The 24,063-nt window shown below is 39.6% G+C and overlaps 1 protein-coding gene across 6 annotated transcripts in view; it reads right to left on the minus strand.

Moving 5' to 3' along the window:
- Positions 1 to 23,229, minus strand: part of APP (amyloid beta precursor protein) — a 257,769-nt gene extending 234,540 nt beyond the window's left edge. For 2 of the 6 annotated variants that reach the window (XM_006215210.4, XM_006215209.4), the window contains exon 1: positions 22,985 to 23,218. In XM_006215210.4, the coding sequence (XP_006215272.1) occupies positions 22,985 to 23,041 (57 nt within the window). In that variant the 5' untranslated portion in view covers positions 23,042 to 23,218. Of the gene's footprint in view, positions 1 to 22,984 lie in introns of all 6 variants that reach the window. The other 4 variants (XM_015248674.3, XM_006215213.4, XM_015248673.3 and 1 more) reach the window with 4 other exon arrangements.
- Positions 23,230 to 24,063: the final 834 nt, after the last annotated feature.

Below are 24,063 nucleotides of genomic sequence, written 5' to 3' on the forward strand. Positions count from 1 at the left end.
GTACAATAAAACTTGCTATTTTCAACTTTATAAAAATGATGTTGCTGAGAAGAACACCTGGGAGGACTCTAGATATCCCATCAAAATGCCTGTCTTCCTGAAGTTAGAGATGTTTTAAATGGAATGGGATGGCTCATTGGTGGAAAGAAGTCTTCAGGAACAACTGTCAGAAGCCAGCTGACTACCTGCCAGGAATGAGAGAACCAAGGAGTTGTCCATCCAAGATGTGGTGAGACATCTTGGTGGGACACCTTTAAAATGTCAGCTTACAGTTAAAGAGATTCGAACACCACAGAAGGTGCCAATGATAAAAGTAGTATGTACTACCCTCTCCTCCACTCCACCATCTCACCATCCAGGGGCAAATTTTGTTAGATGTACCTGAATCTTTCAGATATGCTCTATGCACAGAAATGTTCAGTTTCATATATAAAACTTTCCTTAATGTAATTTATTATGCCTACTTTCTGAACATTTCTCTTTTGACTTAACATTATTTTCATTTCTGATGGCTTAATATTTCAGTTTGGTGCAACACAGTGAAAAAACAGGTTTGCTTAGTTGATACAAATAATGTTCCAATAATGTCCTCATCTATGGGAACTTATACAATATACTACGGTTCTAATTTTTAGAATTGCTAAATCAAGGGGTGTGTACATAAAGTTCTGAATGACTGCTCTTGTAGCTTTGACAGAAAATGTGTTTCTTCACATTCTTCCCAACTCTGGCAAGACTGGTTTCTGTCAGTCAATCAGATGGTTAAAAAAAACCTTATCTCACTGTTTTAATTTGCATGTCCTTGATTACTAATAAGATTGAGCATATCTTTATAGGTTTATGGGCTATATCTATTTTTTACCCAAACGACACTGTTAAAATTCTTTGTTTTGGGGTTTGTTTTTTTTTTGGCCAATTTCTTTTCAATTCTTTCAGAGGTTCATAATGAAATATGTATGGCTACAATTATATGACTGAATTTATTTCAAAATAACCCAGTGAGGAAAAGGAGAATCAAAAGGAGAGACGTTTATAGGTAAAACAAAATAATAATAGATAACAAAGTTGGCAGTAAGTTTATAATTTCTGAGGCTGGGTGACAGGGACCTGGGGACTCATGACACTATTCCCTTTTGCATGTTTTAATTTTTTTGATAATAAAAGCTTTATAAAGTGCTTCATTCATTTTTCTCTTACAGTATTCATATGTAGCATTCTTTTTTTATTTTTAAAATGTATTTTTATTGAAGTATAGTCAGTTTACAAGAGGTGTCAATTTCTGGTGTACAGCATAATGCTTCAGTCATACATGAACCTATATATATTCATTTTCATGTTTTCACCATAAGTTACTACAAGATATTGAATATAGCTTCCTGTGCTATGCAGTATTAACTTGTTGTTTATCTATTTTATATATATTAGTTAGTATCTGCAAATCTCAAACTCCCAATTTATCCCTTCCCATCCCCTTCCCCTCCCGGTAACCATAAGTTTGTTTTCTATGTCTGTGAGTCTGCTTCTGTTTTGTAAATATATGTAGTATTCTTAATTGATTTGCAAGGACACTTTGTAGAATAAAGAAATTTGCCCTTTTGTTACAGAAACTGTAAATTAAAAAAACTTAGCTTCTTTCTCTCTATGGTCAGATACCAACACCACCGTTTACTGAATAATCTATCTTTTCCCTCTAGAAACCTACCTTTATCCTGCATTAATTTCCCATATATAGACAAGTTTATTTCTAGACTTACATTTTGTCCTTTTGACTTGTCTCTGCATGTACCACGTGGTTGTAATTTCTGTATCTTTGCATTTTTCCTGAGATTTTTTTTTCTCTGGCTATTCTTACCAAATGATTTTCCCAGATGATTTTTACAGTGATTGTTTCCATTTTCCTACGTGTCCATCATGCTTACAAACATCCCTCTCTCTAGAGCTGCTTCTCTAACACAGTGCAGCTTGCTTTTCTCTTTGACATCAGGATGTTTTCATGTCTTTACCTGCGGTCCCGTCCACTGCGTTCAGACTCTGAATTCACTTGACATCCTGCTACAACACAAATGTTAAATAATTCTTTTCTCAGTATAAAAAATATTTACTCAGCTACTGTGAAAGGTCAAACTGCAAAAACAGACTGGTATAACATTTAACACTGCCATTTATATCAGCCTTATTTTTATGAATAAGCACCTGATCAGAAATTCAAAAAAGGAGCTTGTCATAATCAGTGTGAGGCCAAGAGCTATAAATATGATACACCAATTCTGGGTCCTGAGCATTTCAGTTATACTTTATTGGTCTAGAGCTTCATAGGAAGCTGTGACTTCTTAAAGAGGAAAAATCTTTTTACACAGCTTGATCAACTTTTTAGAAATAAGGAGCAGAGAGCATCTGTTCCCACACAGCAACTGTTAAATTAATCTGTGTTAAGTCGGCCTCAAAGCGCCTGGATGCAGCTACAGGATGTGGGTGTAACAGGATCGCACAGACTAACACCTGATCGGGTCTGACACTTGCTAGGTCAGAAGGAAGAAATGAAGAGGGAATGTATATCCTTCTAGACTCAAAGTATCAAATATCCCACAGTTCTCTTGGGCCTGTCTTGAAAAAAATTCAGTCCCTCCTCAGTCTAGATTAACTCCCCACTCGAAAACAACCCTTCCCAGAACAAAAACAGACTGCCCCATTCAATTCACATTTTGTGAATGAATGAAGCTTAAGAGTCACCTGAGACCACCAAAGGTACATGGTGATTTTTGTCCCTGAATCTAATGTCTGCATGGCATGAGAACAGAAGTACACTTGATAAAATGTGAATAGAAATACACAGTTCTTCGAACCAGCTCCTAGAGTAATGGAAATAAAAGCAAAAATAAACAAATGAGACCTAATTAAGCCTAAAAGCTTTTTGCACAGCTAAGGATACCACCAACAAAATGAAAAGACAGCCTACAAAATGGGAGAGAATATTTGCAAATGATGCGACCAATAAGGGACTGATCTCCAAAATATACAAACAGCTCACACACCTTAATATCAAAAACAAACCACCTAATTAAAAAATGGGCAGAAGACCTAAATAGACATTTCTCCAAAGAAGACATCCAGATGGCCAACAAGCACGTGGATGCTCAACATCACTAATTGTTACAGAAATACAAATCAAAACTACAATGGATACCACCTCACATCAGTCAGAACGGCCATCATTAAAAAGTCTACAAATGATAAATGCTGGAGAGGGCGTGGAGAAAAAGGAACCCTCCTACACTGTTGGTGGGGATGTAAACTGGTGCAGCCACAATGGAGGACAGTATGGGGATTCCTCAAAAATCTAAAAATAGACTTACCATGTGATCCAGCAATCTCACTCTGGGGCATATATCTGGAGGAAAATATAATTTGAAAAGCCACATGTACCCCAATGTGCAGAGCAGCACTATTTACAATAGCTAAGACATGGAAACAACCCAAATGTCCATCAACAGATGACCGGATAAAAGATGTGAGAGATACATATATAAACATACACACAATGGAATACTACTCAGCCATAAAAAGAATAAAATAATGCCATTTTCAGCAACATGGATGGACCTGGAGATTGTCATTCTAAGTGAAATAAGTCAGAAAGAGAAAGAAAAGTGCCATATTATATTGCTTATGTGTGGGATCTAAAAAAAGTTCACAAATGAACTTATCTACAAACAGAAACAGATTCACAGACATAGAGAACAAATTCATGGTTACCAGGGAGTAAAGGGGGTGGGAAGGGATAAATTGGGAATTCAAAATTTGTACTTCTTGGGGAGTGATGGAAATGCTAGCTATTTTGATTGTGGTGGTGGTTTTATGGGTGTACGCATCTATCAAAATTCATCAAACTGTACATCTGAAATATGTGTAGTGTACTGTACAGGAATCATACCACAATAAAGGTGTTAAAAATAAAAAAAAATAAAGATAAGAAAACAGAAAAAAAAAAACCCCACAATTCTAAGATACAGTCAGTGTCGGAGCAACATGTGAGCACATCTCCAGGGATTTAAGCTGAGTCTACCTAAGGTATGAGCACTACCATTTTCAGAAGCTTCTGAAGGTGCCAGAAGCCACAGGTCCCATCAGAAAGATCTCTGTTATCTCCTTCCCAGTCCCCTTTGACATGTAGCAATCTCTTTATTTTCAAAAAGGTTAGCAGAAATCTCTGAAAGAGAGCAGCCAGGAATTTTGTGGCAAATTCCAGCTGTTCCCAGCAGCCAAGGCTGACACTTGTCCAGGGTCATTGCTAAACATGCCAAGGAGGGGCAGGACCAGGAGGGCAGGAGAGTGACCGGAAGAGAGCCGCGGCCTGGACACACATGCTTTACATTCCTTGCCAAGTGGCTTTTCTTCTGGGTTCACAGACACTTCAAATTCTAACACCTTAACCAGAGTTTATGCAGGATTTTAAACAGCTCATTTCTGTTTTCAGATCTTGAAAATGTTATCAATGAAATGTTGAGATACTCCAGCCTTCCAGCTATTTGATAGCCCTGAAATGTGTGCAGTGTCACTGGCACCTGGGCTTCCTCTCCCGTCTCTGTGTTTACAGAGGGGTAGAGTGGGGCTGACTTGAACATCAAGGATAGTTGTGATGGATCCAAGAAGAGGAGACATTACAAAGAGACTCAGAATGAAAATCAGAGCCATTATTCATACAGGGCCTCCTATTGGTCAGGCTCTATGCTTTGTACCTCATTTTTTGTTTTTTTTTGTGTTTTTTGTGTTTTTTTTGTTTTTTTAGTGGAGGTACTGGGGATTGAACCCAAGACCTCGTGCATGCAAAGCAAGGGCTCTACCACTGAACTATACCCCACCTACCCAAGAAGTTCTTCTTTTGGTTTTGGGGGAGTATTTTTTTTTTAGTGGATGTACCTTATTTTTAATTTACTTCCCCTCTTGACCAACCTATTTATACTCTGTAGATGTGGAAATTTAGGTTTAAGGAAGTTAAATCATTTTCCTGCTGGTTATAACTCTAGTAACTGAAGGAGTTGTGACTCAAATCCAAGGTCTGAATGACTCTAACATCTACACTCTGGACAATCTTATTAGGGCTTGGGAGAAGGGGAAGGAATGGGACTGGGATGGAAGAAGTGTTGCAGAAGCCACCATGTAGAGACATCAGTGCTCAGAAGTTCGTGCAGGTGAGGCTGCAGGGAGGGGGAGCCACCAGGAACTGAAGGTGTAACAGATTGGTCTTATTTCTAAACAAGCAGAGCTTGTAATCAGGGCTTGCTTCCTCAAGGAGCTAATTGCCTAGTCCAAGAGGAAACACTGGCTGAGCTCTACCCATGACTCCATTTTGCCAGAGGCAGAAGAGATAAGTGGTTAAGAATACAGAGTGGAGACAGAGCTTGAGCTTGGTCCTTTTTCAAGCTCCTTCCCTGATGATATCTTAATGGCTTGATACAGAGACTTGGGGGTAACTGACCAGTAGCTACCTCACAGGCTGCTGTTGAGAAATACGTGAGAAGTGCTTCCAATAGAAAGAGTTATATATTTGTTATTACTATTATTGCAAAAGCCAAGGAAGCATCCATTTTTACATATGTCAGAAATAGAGGTGTTTATTCCAGAACTAGTAAGACATGATTGACTGCCAAATTTCTAATGCACACTGCAAACAAAAACAAAAACAAAAAAACTCTGAAATAACTGTAAGACTATTTCTTCCTGACTTAAATTTTTAAATAGAGGCAAAGATGTATTATGTACTGTAAGAACTCTTCTAAATGTTTAGAATACAGAATGTCTTCTATAAATTCCTCTTGATTAAAACATACATTCTTCTCCAAGACTGAGTAAATTCACTATGGAGGACATCTACTATTAGTTTCCATAAATGATTCATCAATATGAACCATCTTTAGTAAATTATGTCCACTATAATTCATGGGATGTTTGTAGCAGTTCATATATGTCCTCAGACACCTCAGCCTTCTCATTTACGCTTCCCTGAAGCTTGAATACTTGTAGGAGAGGAAAAACAGTTTTCTCCTCAACCCTCTTAGGTTCAGTTCCTGGAGTTGTGCAAATTAAACTGATAAAGGGCAGATTGACGGAGAAAAGACATATTAATTTTATTTGATGTTAACATTTTCACATGGGCTAGGAGAGAGGGAGGGTAAGAAGAGGTTCACAGAAAAGAAATGACAGTCCTAAGGGAGCAATTAGGTCTGAAAGGTTATATACCATTATAGCAAAGAGCAGTTAATTATGGAGACATGACAAGACAAAAGAAAAGACGTTTGGGCTTCTACGGGTAACATTTTTTACTATATATTTATAGTAGTCTATTTATTTTAAATAAGTACTAAGTAGAGAACATAGTGCTTGCTCCGAAAACCTATGATATGGAATACAGTAATATATAACTGCTTAAGTGTCCGTGTGATAGCAGTTAATAATCAAAGATTATATGGGTCTGGTTGAACAGGCTCTGTAACTCTACACAGGTTCTGTGGAAGTGGCACCACATCACACTTCGCTAAATTTATAGATAAATCTACTTCTTTTTTGTGGCTAAAGATTCTAAACTTTGGGAACTTCAGAGAATAAATGTTTCTGACTTTAACATCAGGAGAGACTTTAACAGCAGGGAAATGGAAGGCAGATGCTTTATTTACATCTGTGTAATCACGTTACCTAATTCTTGCTCCCACCGTGTGGCTCTAGTAAACTGAAATCACAATGTCACTGATGCCTACATTCCACCCCTGGCTATACTTGCCTGTCAGGTCTAAAAACTTCCTACAAAAGTGGTCATGGAACTATTGAGCAAGAGGATTGCTTGTTTGAGTTACTAGGTCAGGTTTCCATTATTTCTTTATTTTTGTTCATCTCTCCAGTTTCTGTTCATCTCATTTTCTTTAATAGTATATTATAGTTGAAGGGCCACCATGTTGAACCCTACCTGAGAGCAGCAATTTAAGATCACTCCATAAGTGCTTAAAATAGTAACAGGCATTTGGCATAGGGTCCTTCCCTACATCACTACTTTCATCTTAACCTCAGGTTGGAAATGCCAAATAAAAAAATCACATGTCGAAGAACTAAACAGACATTTCTCCAAAGAAGAATAAAGATGATAAACAGGTACATGAAAAGATGCCCCACATTGCTAACTATTAGAGAAGTGCAAATCAAAACTATAAGGAGGTATCACCTGAAACCCATCAGAATGGCCATCATCAAAAAGTCTACAAATAATAAATGCTGGAGAGGATATGGAGAAAAGGAAGCCCTCCTACACTGTTGGTAGGGATGTAAGTTGGTGCAGCCACTATGGAAAACAGTATGGAGGTTCCTTAAAAAAACTAAAAATTGAGTTACTATATGATCCAGCAATCCCATTCCTGGGCATGCATCTGGAAAAGATGAAAACTCTAATTCAAAAAGATACATGCAGCCCAATGTTCACAGCGGCGCTATTTACAATAACCAAGACATAGAAGCAATCTAAGTGTCCATTATCTAAGTGTCCATTGACAGATTAATGGATAAAAATGGATACCTATATATAGAGAGAGAGAGAGATAGACAGATACATACATATATATATATATATATATATATATATATATATATATATATATGCACAATGGAATATTACTCACTCACAAAATAGAATGAAATATTTCATTTGCAGCAACATGGATGAATCTAGATTATCATATTAAGTGAAGTAAGTCATACAGAGAAAGACAAATATATGATACCACTTATATGTGGAATCTATAAAAAAATTATACAAATGAACGTACTTATGAACCAGAAATAGACTCACAGATGTAGAAAACAAACTTATGATTACCAAAGAGGAAAAGGAGGATGGGATAAATTAGGAATTTGGGGTTAACAGATACACACAACTATATATAAAATAGGTAAACAGGGACCTACTGTATAGCACAGAGAATTATATTCAATATCTTGTAATAAACCATAATGGAAACGAATCTGGAAAAGAATATATATATGTGTATAACTGAATCACTTTGCTGTACATCTGAAACACTGTAAATCAACTATACTTCAATTAAAAAAGGGGAAAAAAAGCACATGCCCACAAGCACTAGCTCCCACTGCCCTAAACTGATGCATACGCCCATTAAACATTGTATTTACAAAGAACTGATAATGGCATGAGAGTTAATGTTAAGAAATAAAATGCAGGATATAAAATGGAATCTACACCATGATCTCAAAAATGATATAAAACAGACACTTGTGAATGGCAGGATTATGCATGTTTTTACACTTTCTCTAAGTTACCTACAATGAATTTGTAAGACTTTTCTAATTCATAAAAACTAACTGAAACCTAATTTAGAAAATATGACTTCCCTCAAACAGTTGAAAGCTCTAAACTTCTGTTCTTCTTGGTTATATGTACTATGAAAAATATACGGAAAACTGCTTTTAAAAAAAAAAAGGTGGTCTTTTCTTAGGATTGAAGACATGTTTTTTTTAAGTTTAATACACTACTGCCAGAGGAGATTCAGATATCCCTATACTTTTATTTTTTCCTGCAAGCCATGAATCCTCTAAGCATCGTCCCACATCTGCATTTGCAAAATGCAATTATTTTCATCATAGAATGTAAAGAAAATACGGTGCATGCTTAACTTAAAGATCTAATGCGCCTTGTGGGTAAAGTCTAACCACAGATGAGAAGTCCTAAGATTCACATAGAAAAATTGTCAAGTTTAACACTTAAAGTCTAAAATCACTAAACCTAAGTCATAGAATAAACTTAAACTCTCTTCAAAGCACTCATATAGTCTACAATATTCCAGGCTGATAAATATCTTACAGTAACTTCCAACTTCAAAAGTTCACTCACTGGGCATCTTCATATTGTAAAACAAATACTTTATAGCAGTAATCCCAGGAGTACATCAAACCCCTGCCTTCACTAGACCACAATGCTGGGCGGTAAGCTTTCCACATTTGCTTGCACTCGGAAAATAACCACCTCACATGCCAGGAGTGCAATGGGCTTAAGTTGTCAAAAAATATCATACTCTAAGTATAACTGAGTAAGAACTATGGGCACACACATGGGCGGCCTTCCAAGAAATGGAAGAAAAACGAAAAAGAAAGCAAGCTTAACCCACTGTTTCCAGGAACAGACCTCACACACACAAGTTGTGTACAGTACATAATGCCTTGCTGATCTCCTTTGCTATCAGTGGGCAGTTGACATTTCAGTCAATGTTCCAAGTCACATACTCTGGGTCCCAAAGGGTCCATCCACTTCCTACTCCAACAGTGCCCACTCCAGAAAAAGACAAAACTGATCACTGGACCCAGAATCATCTTCTATTACTATTCCACTGAAAGATTCTAGATACGCCTGTAATTTTTTTTTATCCTGCCCCTAAAGAGAGTTTTGTCCGGATCAGACCATGCTTTCATCAAGTAGGCCAGATTTTCTCAAAGCTCCTGGCTCAATATTTAACTGAGAGCAACCACCTAACATCAGTACATATTCAAGCAGACACAGCAACACAGGAAAGAAGAAGGAAGAATCAGTGATGAAGAAAGATTAGAAGCCAGAGGACAAGGATTGGGCTTTGACCCTTAATATCTGAAGTGATATTGGGCAACATTTCCAGATCCAAGTTTCTTCATCTGTAAAATGAGGGGGCACAGAAAGGAGGTCTTACGGATACTACCTGCTCCAAAACCTGATTCTTTTCCTAGAAAGTAGAAGATTGAGTTGGCCCTTCTACAGCTGCACTGTCCAATATGGCGGCCACGAGCCATACATGGCTTATTGACTACATGAAATGTAGTTGGTCCGAATTCAGATATGCTGTATGGGTAAAATTTTGAAGATATAAAATGAAAAAAAAAAAAAGAATGTCATCTATTTCATTAGTAATGTTTAGACTTAACTACATGTTGAAATGATATTTTTCATTTATTGGAGCCGATAAAACATACTAATTTGGCCAGTTTCTTTTCTTTAATGTGGCTACTAGGAAATTTTAGATTCTATCTGTGGTCTCATTACATTTTTATTGGATAGCCCTGCTTTAGAGTTAAGCCTGAGCCTTATGTAAGGGTCAGAGGAACTCTGAGAGCAAGTGACATCAAGAGGACACCTGAATGGAATGCTGCCATTCCCTGGCTCTTCACTGTTAGGATTCAGGGCTTATCATTCCCATGTAGTACTTAAAAAAGGCCGTCTTAAAGCCATGATTTTGTTCTCTAATTCTGCTCACCAACAATGAATCAATAGCAAATAACATTGGGCCTAAAAATAATCAGTATCATTTCATTTACTGTAAGGCTAAATCTTAACTATCAACCGTAGGCTTTAAACATAACCGTAGATGGATGGCACCTTCACACAGGCACATGTTTCCAGTTTCCTTTGAACTGAATATATATTTTAAGTAATAATTGAGTTTACTTCATAAAGATGATCACAACCTTCTTTTTTTAAAACTCACATCTGAATTCAATAGGAACAGCTACAGTGAACTTGCATGGAGGGAACACATTTCATTGATATCGAACTAGAAACTTTTCCACTATTTTTGCAATCTGTATCAATTAATTTAATGTATTTTAAATGATCAGAGAAGCAGAGATCGTTTCTAGAGAGCTTGTTTACTTAGAAATACAACAGACTATGAACACAGCCAATAAAATATTTACAAGATTCAGGTAAGCTGAGAATGAATGTTCTTCTCGGAACATTTTCTTGGACTGTCAACTTTTCAATTAGAAGATCTTAAACAAAGATACTCATCTAATTCCCTGCAAAATCAACTACCAATTATTTAAAGTCAATAAAGTAGGCAACAGACTAACTCTGCAATCCATACCCCACTAAAGGCACAACCATTTCAGACTGGGCTTAAACTCAGTAATTAAGTCAAGTATTTTCAGATATATGAAAGCAGAACAGAATTCAGAAGAAAATATGTCCTTTGGGGAAATTGTAAAAAAATTAAATTAAATTAAATTAACAATAATAATAAGTAAATTTTTAAAATAAAGTTTCTCAAATTATATAAACTACATGACCCTTAGAAAACTATGCAGAACTTAAAGAACAAGATTTTCTTACATTTTCAAATTCTAGCTAATATAATTAAAACAAATTTTCAAACTTACATGATATAAATTACCACCCACTCTTTTGATGGGGAAAAAAAAGAATATAATTTCAAAATATGACCAGGGTGACGTGTGAGAAATATATACTCAAACGCATATTGGCTACTCTTTCTGATTGTCATGATCGGTCAACAACAAACTGTCAACTGTTTTTCTGAAGGCAGTCTTTGAAATGATAAGATAAAATATTTTCTTTGATAAACACATCAAAATATAAAAGGAAAGAAATGTCAAGACTTAAGATGATCAAACTTGAACTATGCTTTTGACTACTCTTAAAGAGAACCAAGGGTTCAAAAAGAAACAAAGAAAATAAAACCAAAAGTAGTTCATGAGGAACCATGATACTGTAAACATTTCCTTAAGACAGAGCCATGTACAATATGTAAATAAATCTTCAGATGCTGATAAAATGTTTACTATAAACCTCAAACACCCCCTACTGTGGCTGGTTATATCAGGCCTGCACAAGGCTCCAAGTTTTTCTCCCGTATCTTATTTCATCACATACTTTTGGGTAAGTATCTTCATTTGTCCACATCTAGAATAACTGAAGTGAGTAAGAAAATAGATAAGTAATTGGATGAATTTTAAAATGGCAGTCCCATTTTTACTGATGTAAGTATATTAAGGCTTAATTTCCTCTTTTCCATAGATGTTTCCATTCTGTTTTAATAATAGGTGCACATAAACAGACCTGAAAGGCTGTACAGCAACAGAAAAGGTAGAGAAATCTAGTTTAAAAGATTCTCAGGATCACCCTCTTTTCTAACAATTTCAAAGTTTGTTTTATCTGCTGCTCCTTTCAAAGAACAAGCACAACAACAAAGGTGCTTTAGGCAAGTCTCTAGAAGACATCAAAGATGTTTCACCAGCAGAGAGAGCAAACTGACACTGCCATCACTACCCACAGAGCCACTGGAATTAGCCCTGTTTCCATCACTCTGATTGGAAGGATCTCCAGGAACACGAGTCTAAACCACCTTGGTACAATCCACTGGTGTGAAGGCTTAGCTCTTGGGTGTTCCTGCCATAAAAATAAAACAGCATTCCCCATCTCCTCCTCCATCACTCACCAAAGATATGCTTCCTGAGCAGATAAGGAGAAGTGGGCAAAAGCCAAAAACCTTCTCTAATTGTTTATGAATAATCGTTCCTTTGGTTTGGTTCAACAAGTTTATTAATCTACCCACTTCCCTCTGTATCCTTTTGTATTGTATTCCCTCTGCATCCCAGAATGCCAATTATTACCCAATACCCTACCGTTCCTTTATCAGAAGAAAACCTGGAACGTACTCCTGGTGGCAATACTCCCACCAGCTAACAGACCACATGTACCAGACCACAGCCATCAATGGCTACCCCCATTTTAGGAACATCTGGCTACAAGATGAAGCAGACATTGACAATGTCTCTTAAACCTAACTGATCCATAGCCATCAATGGTTACCCCTATTTTAGGAACATCTAAAAGTGCCCCATTGCTGAGAAAATGAAATTCAAACTCATCAAGGCATCCAAAGCTCTTAATCTCCACACCATCTCCTCCATCTACATTTCCATGGCTTCGTCTTTTATACCATCTACACCCTTGCTGTTCCTTCTATCTGTAAAGCTCTACCATGCCCCAGTTAACCTCCACTCATCCTTAAAACTCAGTTCAAATGCTGCCAGCCTTCTCTATGAAGACTTTGTACCTTTGGCCATTGTGGCCTTTGGCCACTGTACCTAATTACTTCTCCATCTCTTTCTTCTCCTGTCAGGCTGCGAATTCTTCAAGGAACAGACTGAGTCCCTTCTCTGTTTACTGACAGTCCCAAGAAGATTCTACGGCTTCTGTCACCCAGAAACACAGAAGGCATCCAGTATGCATCCAAAAATGAATGATATTTTTAAAAATTCAAGGAAAGTGGGAGAAAAATGCAGTGAGATAAAAAATTAATAATGAAAAATCATAACTCCAAATCAGTGTCAGTATCACAGAAGGCAATCACAAATGCGCTGAGAAAATTTGGACTAGAGACAAAACAGGTGAACACATTATACAAACAGCCAATTAAATATCCTGCATTAAACTTCCCCCTCATCTGCTAACAGAAGAATTGATCGATGGGTTTGGGTTTGTGTCTCACATGCTACATTTCTGAGATGAATGAGCAAAAGACCATGAAGGTACATGTCAGATTTTTTTTATGTATAAATAATTTAACAATGGTAATAAACCCTTAGAATGATATTTTAACCAATGTCTTTTGTTTTCCTCCAGGAAAAAAAAATGCTAAAATGTTTTTCTCTTTATTGGCTATTTATGAAATCAATAAATACAACTAAAAACACACACACAGAAACTGCCAACAAACTGAATACTTCCCAGCTGTGTCCTTATAAACACCACCTAGAAAATTCACAAAGATACAAACTTAACCTTCGAATCCAGGCTCACAAAAGTGAAGTGAAATATTCAAATGGCAAGTAAAGACAAAGGACGAAATTACCTAGGAATTGGGTGGGTCTGCTTCCTATTTGTTTACTTAAGTGTGTCCTCCCTGTCATTACTTGTTATCTTTGTCCTGGATATCTCCAAAGGCATGTTGATTACTCACTCAGTTGCAAGTTCCCAGGACTTGCACTGTCTTAAGATCGCTCCATCTAGCAGGCTGTCTCAGCCATCCAGTCACGTGGCCACACTCAGAGGATTCCCTCTGATCATACTTCACTGAACAAGTATGCAGTGATTCCAAAATTATAATTTGGTCACAAATGAACTCTTGAAAGGAGCCCTTCACAATTCCTTAAACTAACAGCAATATGTAAGCTGCCTTCCTGTTCAGTCATCCTACCAGCCAAGGACCTGTCCCACACAAAACCACCACAGGATTCTAAAATTTAGTTTACTTTCAATGGATTTAAAATTTCTGGGTTCTGTGATTTAAGAGGATTTGACACTTGACGCAAAACATTAAAAACAAGCCTGAGAAAACACTGGCAAGACACAAGGCTAATTATAATGACCTCAATTAGATTTTCAGTGCCCGTCTAGTTAATAGCACATAGTGGCACTGGTTTCAGGCCTTGAATTTGAAGAGTTCTTTAAGAGAATATGAGTAACAGAATTTCAATTTTTTCTTAGAGGGCCAATTTCTATCCTGGTTCACACAGAATTAACAAGTGGATGTTAGCTGAAAAATGGCCAAAAGCAGCAAACTGAAAAAATACAATGATAATGAAATTTTCATTTTGATAGCCACTCAATTTCATTCTAATACACAATGTATTCTTTCTGAATTCCACCCTCTTCTTCAAAGAAAATCATTTCTAGTTACCCTCAACTGAAAGTGTGCCAGCCAATCAGAGGGCTGGTGGAATATTTCAAAAACAAGGCATTTTTTGCTGAGTCAACTGAATTTCTGAAATAAAGAGTTGCCAATGAAGTTATTGAGCATTTATGAAATCTTTTCACAATAAAATGTTCTAGAAAAGGCTGAAAAATGAATCTTACTAAAGAGGCTTTTATTTTTTTCTGTACACATGTAGTTAGGTGTCATTCACAATGTTTTTAAACATAAGAGAAGTTAATTCAACTGCCAAGAATCAAGTATATAATTTTTCATCACTAAAGTATAAAATTCCTAGAGTATTCATTTAAAACATTTAACAAACACTTAGTAAATACTACTAGACATTGTCGTGAGTGGGGAAACAAATTAAAGGAAACAGTTTGGGATCACAGGCAGTATCAACTTCTCTGCTCCACCATTTTTGTTTTTAATATCTAACCACCAAAGTAGATCCCTTGTCCCCAGGTATTGTTTTACATCACAGTGACTAAATAGCTCTCTCCTCCAGGTATCTAAGTTAACATTTGGGTGGTGCCTAGATCAGAGAACTTTTCTGATAATATCACATAAAATACCACATTCACAGCCAACTGCCACCTAGCAAACCCCAACCCCCTTACCCAACTTAATTTTTCCCAAGTCCCCTACTATTTGCTGTTTATTCTGTCTGCCTCTCATTAGACTGTAAGCTTCTGTGAGGGGAAGGACCTAAAAAATATTGGTTAAACAAAGGAGTGAATTTTCCTTTTCTGGGTGTGCCCATAAATATCTAGGTTTCTGTTAACACTTTTCTACAGAAATTTGATTTTAATTTTAAACTGCTAATTCATTTCATATGTAAGTATCTGAATAAATTATTCTTAGAATGATCAGTCTGCATATTTGCAAGTTTCTGTGGGAGTTCTTTAAGAACCCATCACATATCTTAAAACCAATATACCGCAATGATAAACCTGTATTTGTTTTAAATAAATCGTAACAAGCAATTAAGAGCATCAACATGAGGAATATTTGCTCTCAAATATCATTTCTCATATGGTAAGATTTATGTTAGTCTCTGAAGAGTTAGGTTAAGATTTCAAAAAATTTGCATCAGTTTTAAGGCTCAACCTTCAAAGTAGAAAAGGACTCTTTTTTTGAAAGACAAAAAAAAATCAATAAATATGGTTACAAAGTAGTACTTACCTATCTGTATCATGTGTGCCTGTTAATTCCATTACAAAATGACTGAGTCGCGCTATTTATAAAAACAATAATTATGTTTTTGAAAAGCCATCCCATAGAAAGAGCAAACATAAAAAGTCCTTTTTTGAAGTAATCAAGCCTCAATAGACCATACTATTTTCTTCATTTTTGACTAAAAATAAAAACTATGTTGTCTTGTTAATTTTACTGTAATCAAGCATGTGCAGACAAGAGAAACAACAAACAAGTTTGTGGTCACTGAGGGGGTAAGAGGTCAGGTCTAAAGTGCATAACTGCATCTCAAGAGTAGAATTAAACCTGTCTTTATTCCTGTAAAATGTCTCCATGGGGTCAAAACATATCACAGTCATTAAGGCTCTGAAATTTGACAAAGCAACAAGAGTAATAATGCATTTCTTCATCTAATACAAAATGACTTTTCTTGATAGAGCAGACCTCTTATTCTCCTAAGCAGTCTTTGAGGCTGAAAGTAATTTGTCTTAATCATCTAGGATGCCTAACATCCTCTATGCAGATTTCTATGGAAGCGAACTGAGTGCATAGGACAAATTAGATTCTCTACAAAAGAGAATAAGGCAAAGAACAATCTCATAGCAGCAAGAAAAAAAAATCACTCAAAAATTTTTTCTTACTGAAATTTTTCAGCTAAAAATCATCTCAACTTGGGAAGAAAAAATAAAAAGAGACAGAGAGACCACCTGGAAATTAGAAGATACCAACACTAGGGTGCATCACTAGTCAGACCTTAAGAATTCTAGAACTTATTCATCTACAAAACAAGCTTACTGTTCTTTTTCCTTTTCTGAAATGTTTATCTTGCTTACTCCTTGCCCCTGCGCATTGACTCTACTATGTGCTTGTGGTACCTTCATTCCTCACTGTATCTACTCTGTGTACGACGTTCAAACACAGCTACATTAATTATCTCCTCCTACTTGAATCCACTTATTTTGATCGAGCAGGACAAGGATAAATACCTGAGCTGGTGTGAGTTAAAAAAAAAAACCCACACAGATTCCATGGGACTTGGCTTATTGATTCTTCAATGTGTTAACCATACCTTAACCACAGTATTACTAATTTAGGGTATTCTCAAATATCGTTAGCCTAATTTTGAAACTGAGATTGAAAAACCTTTTATTTTATAATGAGGAAAGTATGCTGATTTAAAAAAGGATGCCTTTTAATTAAGCAGTAGATCAGGATAAAGTTTCAGAGCTTACCATCATCTGGCTAGTAATATAATTCATTTTATTTTGTAAACTGATTTCTTACATAAAGGCTATCTTCTCAAGCAGTCTGTTTTTTGGTTTCCTCGCCCTCTGATGAAGATCATTTCAAGCATTTAGGTAACATCGAAATTCTTTTGCTGGCATTTGAAATCTTCTGTTTCTGCCTAGATTGGCAAAACATGTTTATTCATTTTTCTAGAATAGGCTTTGCTTAAAACTAAACCAAGTTATTCACAGCTCTGCACATAGCTGATAGTCAACCAATAGCTGAGTTAATAATTGAGCCAGAATATAAACTTGCCCAATATCAGACATGTGTAGCAAGCTGCCAGGGTGTGCACACATTTAAAACAGGTCTTTCCCATTTGTATAATGAGTGCTTACACTTTTTACACATTTCTGTACTGTTCAAGTTTTTCTACGAGCATGAATTGTTTTAATGGTTTTCCAAAAAGCCAAATGAAATATAAAATACCTATGAATATTTCATCAATGAAATTTTATAACATGTATTTAAAAAATTTTATATGTGGTAAAAATCTTATCTGCAATGTCTTTTTTAAAATTTCAATCAAATTCACTCATTCTTATCATGAACATACTGCCAAATGCCTGCAATAATCTTAACTGGTTAGCAAGTGCATCAGTCAATAAGTGAAACATCATATACCCTTTTTTAACTTTCAACAACGTATAAGATTCAATATATCTATTTTACATCATCATAAACAGTAATTGTAACTAACATGGAGTTTTCATAATGTGTCATGTTTTTATATATATATACATATATATATATATGTGCGTGTATATATATATAAACTCATATACTACTTCAAGCAATTTACACATATATTAACTCTATCTTCAACAACCATACACAGTATTATCCCCATTTTACAAAGGGAAAAACTGAGACACGAGCAGGCCCACAGTCAATAGCTCAAAAGGGCCGGAGCCAGGATTTATGCCCAGTCATTCCTGACTCGGTCCAGGCTCTTGATCACTGCGGGATGCTACCTTCCCTGAACACGTGAAAAACCCCACAACTTGGTTGCTGGCCTGACATCACATTGATGTCGAAATCAAGGCTATAAATGTAGGAACAATTCCACTTCCCAGAGAGCTGGCTTTTAAAAGCCTCTCATTTTCCCCATTTCAACCACTACCTTCTTTCATAAAATACTATAATCCTAGCAATGCTCAAGCTAAACCTCTATTGCATGTTTCTTCCAAATATAGCCCCACAAAGTCTAAACAAAATGGCCTCTGAGTTCTCCATCTCAGCTAAGATTTCATACTGAATTCTCTGTATTCCACGTTGAAGTCAGCTAACTAACCTATCAGGCATCTGTTTTTCAGAGAAGTATTAGTTCATGAACATGTTCAGGCTTTTTTTTTTTTAATGAATTACTTTATTCCTAGAGTCATTCGAATCCAGTTTGGGGTAGATTTCTACTTCTAAAAAGGTACTAGTAAGGCATATCTATTAACCATTAATCTGAAGAGGAAAATTCACCAGGTATCTTTTCCAAAGAAAAAAAATTCACCAGGTATCTTATTTACCAGATAGTGACCTCACTGAAACGGTTATTTCTTAAACTATCCACATCAAACTGCAGGCATAGTTACATAACGTTGTCCTCTTCACTATGGTTTCCATTTCCAAACCTAGTTTGAGGGTTCAGATACTCTTTGCTTTTCATTAACAACAGTAATAAAAATTAAGAAATAGATATTTTCTTGCTTAAACTTGCTACTCATTCAGGTCTGCTCAGTGCTTCACTTTGGCCACCTCCGCCTGCCATCTCTGTCTTCCTCCAGCCACTCATGAGGGTGTAACTGGATACTGGCTGAGAGACACCGGGTGACAGTGCTCCCAAGGATGTGCAGAAGATGGTGTGAGCATCAATTTCCACTCCTTACATTTGTATGTGAGGCCCCACTAGGAAAAGGAAACCATTTTATAGTCAAGTAGAACCCAGAGAGGTAGAAAACTACCAGGAAAAACAAAACAAAACAAAACAGAAAACGAGTGAAGTACTTTATTTTCCCCACCCTCCTTGTTGCTGCTCAGTGAATCATGTTTTTCATCTCGGACTCACTCCCTCAGCCAAGGTCCTACTGAAGATGCTGCCTTTAGCCCCTCAGCTCCTCACTGGGACGTCCCTGCTCCTCTCCACAGTGTACCCTGCACTCTCCCTTTCCGTCACAGCATCTGTCACTGCTCATGGACACACGTTTATAATGATTCTTTTATTCTCTGTCTTCCCTCCTTGACTGGAAGCTTCCTGAAGCAAAAGACAGTTTGGTTCACCACACTGTCTTCAGGGCTGCAGGACAGAGCTTGGCTCATAATGAGAAGCAATAAAAAATGTTCCAAATGAATAGATGGAGAGACTAAGAAAATCAAATCCCACGCTTGCTCCACCCGCACCCTCAGGGTGTGTGTGTGTGTGTCTCAGAGTGGAAAAGTGGACAGAGGTAGGTAAACAAATACTGTAACTGCAAAGACTTAATCACCCTTCCCAGGACCTGAGATACAAACCTGGCTGAAAATGAACCACCAGGCAATTCTCCAGGATTATCTCATCCCCCTGTTTCTTCATTCCTTAAATATAGATGTTTAAACTGCTAATAGTTTTACTCAGGATATGGCTTAATTTGTACTTTCCTCTTGGTGCTTAACACTTTGTGTTTTCTTTTGTAATCATGTGCCTGTCTTATTTACTCTGCAAACTTCCTGGGGATCAGGGAACGAGGGTGGGGAGAAATAAGGTGTATGCAAGCCAAATTAAACCTTAGTCCTGGAGCTTAACTTTTAAAGTACATTTATAAGGTTTATCTTTGCATTTGTAATTGACATAACGAGGCAGAGTCAAAGAAGTGCATTAATGAAAGATGTTTTGTTAGTCTCTTAAGGTAACACATGTCCCCACCTAGGTCAGAATTACATTTCTACTGAATTTTACCACATTCCTTAGTGGCAGTTTAACAGCCACCTAAAAGGCACATGATAGCTCTGCTTCTTTCTAGAATGATCGACAACCTTCATCTTCATACCAGTATCTGTCTAGAAGTCTCTAGTAAGCCATGAACAGTAGTAAAAATCAGGGCTCCTCCACCAACAGGGAGAAAGCCTTTTCCACAAAGAAAACCTCTCCGTTTTTCCTTTGACCCAATATTTAGTGGATCACATTCTTTTTTTCCTTTTTTTCTTTTTACAATCAGTCATTCCTAATTTAACCCTGTGACCCTTAGTTACACGTCCCTCTTCACTCTCCCAACCAGCACCAGGGATCATCAGTCTGCCTGGAGTCCTTCTCTGCAGTACTAATGGCCTCCCGAATGCCCATCAGGTGCCTCTGCTGGTTGGGGTGACAAGAGAGGAGCTCGGGTGCCCTGTGGTTATCGTGGTTTCCCACGGATCAGCAAGAACCAGGACTCCTTACAGCCCTCCATCAAATCTGAGCATCCCTGTGTTGTGCTGAGGCACCTACTGTTAGCACAGTCCTAGTCAGTGTGAGTAGGGATCTGTAATCTGCGAATTAGCACCGCTATCAAAGCAGATAATTGTGACTAGGTTAAACCCCACAACACAGGAAAATAAAACTTAAGAGGAAGCAAGTTTAAATCAACAAACATCCGGGCCCTTTTAACGCCTCTTCTTTCACTATGCCAGGGAAAATCCGCTCAGGTAATCACATTTGCCCCAGAAGAAGCCGAGGCCCCATTATCACTGCCCTTATTCATTTCTTTTTTCGAGCCATCTGCAGTAGACCTATTTTCTAAGCCCTGCAAGAGACAGGCAACTCATAATTACATCTTTTCAGAGGACAGAGATTTAGCTGGATAAATCCCCCTCAAACCTCGTTAGAGTGAATTGCCTACCTTTCCATTAATGCTTTGCATATGAACCAATGTGAATCTGATCTCCACCCTTTGAAGGAGGTGACAGTAACCGGTGAAAATGTCCAAAACGATGGCAGAAGGAGCAAAACATGCAATCAAACCAGCTAAAAAAGAAGTCTGAATTATACCTGCCTGCACGCTGCCTTCTTTCACATGGAAAAAATGTTGCTCCAAAAGTTAAATATTTACATTTTGGCAAAAGCTTCAAATATAAAGAATATGATATGCTTTTAATTACTTGTGCTTTTTAATTGTGTGTAAGACAATCAGGAAAACTGAAATAGTTGTAGGAGTAAATTTAAATATGGGAAAAACCAGTTTCCTTAATTAAATGCATTTCTTAATGGTCAACCAAATTCTTCAACTCTTAAAACAAACTGCCATAACTAGCTCCGAGGTGTTTCCTGAGCCACTTGTAGGTAAAACACAGAAGGGGAAAAAGTTCAGTGACCTTGTAAATTAGGGACTAAAAAGCCACAGTGTGGTTTCACTAGGCTGTGATAGTCAGTAGCCTCAGTGGAATTACAGGAAAACAATTGTCCAGAAATTGCTCTTTTGGAAAATTACCATGAGGTAGGGAAAAGGAAGGGGGAAAAAATGGGGAAAGGTGGGGCTACAAAGGGTAAGATACTGAATGAAAACCCAAACGATGTCAAATACAACCTTTTCTGCCCCAACTATCAACGCAAACAACTTCTAGGCATCTTCAGATAAAATGGAAAATAGTCATTTTGCACGGGCGTGAGCTGAATGTTCGAGAGTTGGCTGAATGGGGAAGACTTGTTATACACCTAGTGGTGGGTGGATTTCACCAGGCTGCAGCCTCCACACAGCTTTTCTTTGCTGCACTGCAGAGGCGCCATCTTCTCCGTCTTAATCTTCACTCAATTCAATCCTTTTTATCTGCACCCTAAAAAAAAGACCCTGAGGACCCTCCCAGCATCCCACGCCCCCAGAGGAGCTAAACCATAGTGCCCAGCGCTGCCCGGGAAGAGGCCGCGCCTTAATCGCACAAACACCTCCTTTGATGCACGGCAGGGGAGAGCTCGTGCCTCCCCACCGCCCGCAACTGCCTTTCCAGACGCACACCCCACTCTCCGCGTATTTCTCCCCAAGGACTTTACAACCAAGAACGAATTAGCAAGGCTCGGAGGTGATGGGGGTGGGTGGGAAGTAGAGGGGCCTTGAGGCTCCCTGGAGCCGCCCCAGCCCCCTCCGGGACAGACGCGCAGCGCGGGGAAGGGAGGCAGGCGGGAGCCTCGGTGGCGCACAGACTAACGCGGCTCAGCCTACCGCGCCCCGGGCTGGCGAGGGCGGGGTGTCGCGGCTTTTGTTCCCGGGGACCTTCTGCTTCTCCAGGCCAATCTGAGGGTGCCAGCGAACGCCGGGGATGTCTAGGCTTGCGGAAGGTACGAGGTGGCTGTGGGTCTCTGACCCCTCCCATCTCTCGCAACTTAACACAAAAGGGAGACGCAGAAATGTACAAAGTTTGCCTGAGGAGGGTGGTGCGCGACCCTGCTTGTGGTCGCACTCAGGCGGCAGCCCGAGCAGCCGCTAAGAGGAAGGAGGAGGACGTCGGGCAAGGAAGGGGTGTTGGGGATGCGAAGGGAAGGTGAACCCGGGCGGAAAGGCAAAGGGAAGTGGGACGGGGGTGCCCCGTTTCCCGAGCTGTCCCGACTCCTCCTTCCCAGGGCCAGAGAGAAAGGGAAGGGCAGAGGTCAAGACTTGGGGACAGGATCCAGGGACTGCGTTTTCGGTTTTCCCCACGTGCTCTCTTCCCCTAGCTCCCATCTGGATGTCTCTCGCCTCCCCCGACCCCCAGGCAGGGACTGAGTCGGGGTCTGAGCTCAGGATCGCCTCCTCCTCTTCTTGCCCCTAACTGGCCCGGACCCAGGCGCCCGAAGCCTAGCCCGCTCACTCTCCGCGGGCCAGAGCGCGCGTCCCCGGGGCAGGGCTGGGCCGGAGGCGGGGATGCGCAGGGCGCCCGCAAGCGGGGGAGTAGGGCATGGAGGGGACAGGGGGCCCCTCAACTGCCCCCAGCTTCTCTGGACGAAAGACTTAGAGGGATCGTGTCCCCACCGTACCCCCACCCCCATTCCAAGGCGCGGCACCCACCTCCAGCGCCCGAGCTGTCCAGGCGGCCAGCAGGACCAGTGCCAAACCGGGCAGCATCGCGACCCTGCGCGGGGCACCGAGTGCACTGCTGTGCGAGTGGGATCCGCCGCGCCCTTGCTCTGCCGGTGTCGCCGCCGCCGCCGCCGTCTCCGGTGGCCCCGTGCTCACGCAGCTCCGGGTGCTCTCTCCTACGGCTGCCGAAGAAACTGACGGAGCAGCAGCGCGGCGGCGGGGCTCGGAGCCCGGCGTGTCAGCTGATCCGGCCCACCCCGCTCGGCACCCGAGAGAGACCCCTAGCGGCTCCGCCGGGGAGCTGCGCCCGCTCCGCCGGGGAGGGGCCTGCGTCCCCAGCGCCCACAGGTGCGGCGCCCCGGCCCCCCCCACCCGGCTCCCCGCGCTCCTCGCCCGCCGCCGGCCGCCTGGCCCCGCGAGCGGTGGGAGGGAGAGTCTGGGGCCCGGAGAGGGACGGTGCAGGATCAGGGAAAGGTGAGTCGTAGGACGTTTGAGCTCCAGAAAAGTCGGGAGCGCTCCCCGCTCGTTCCCGTGAGCTTGACTCATCCGACCCCGCAGGCCTCGCGGGGGTGCCTTTTTATAAAGCGCTGCTGCGGGGTGCGTTTTTATCCGCATTCCATTTTTTGTCTCGGTTTGGATAGGTGGGGGAGGTGTTTCTGGAAGAGAATGGGAACAAGGCAAGCTTAAAGGAAATAGGATCCCTTTGCTCGTTGGGAGAGCAGAAAAACCTCATTTTTTTTTTCCCGTCAAAAGCAGCCACGAGCAACCTGGAATTTCTATCTTTAGACCGAACCAAAGGAGCAGGGCGCCGGACCCGGAGAAGAAGCGGCGACCTATTTACTTCTCCTTGTAAAAAAGGTGGTTTTCTTTTAAATTTTTGTTTGTTTGTTGTCTTTTTTGTTTTTGTTTTGAGAAGAGGATGTCATCAGGGATTTTTTATCAGACAGCAATGTAATCTGAGATGCGGGTGAAGTGAAAGTTAAGAGGGAAGGGGTCTGGAAAGACGACCCACCCCCGTACCTCAGAACTTGTGGCCTCCAACTCCGTGCTTGTGCTTCCTTGCGTCT

The sequence above is a fragment of the Vicugna pacos genome, chromosome 1 (genome assembly GCF_048564905.1).
Source record: "Vicugna pacos chromosome 1, VicPac4, whole genome shotgun sequence".
In the NCBI taxonomy this organism is placed as follows: Eukaryota; Metazoa; Chordata; class Mammalia; order Artiodactyla; family Camelidae; genus Vicugna; species Vicugna pacos.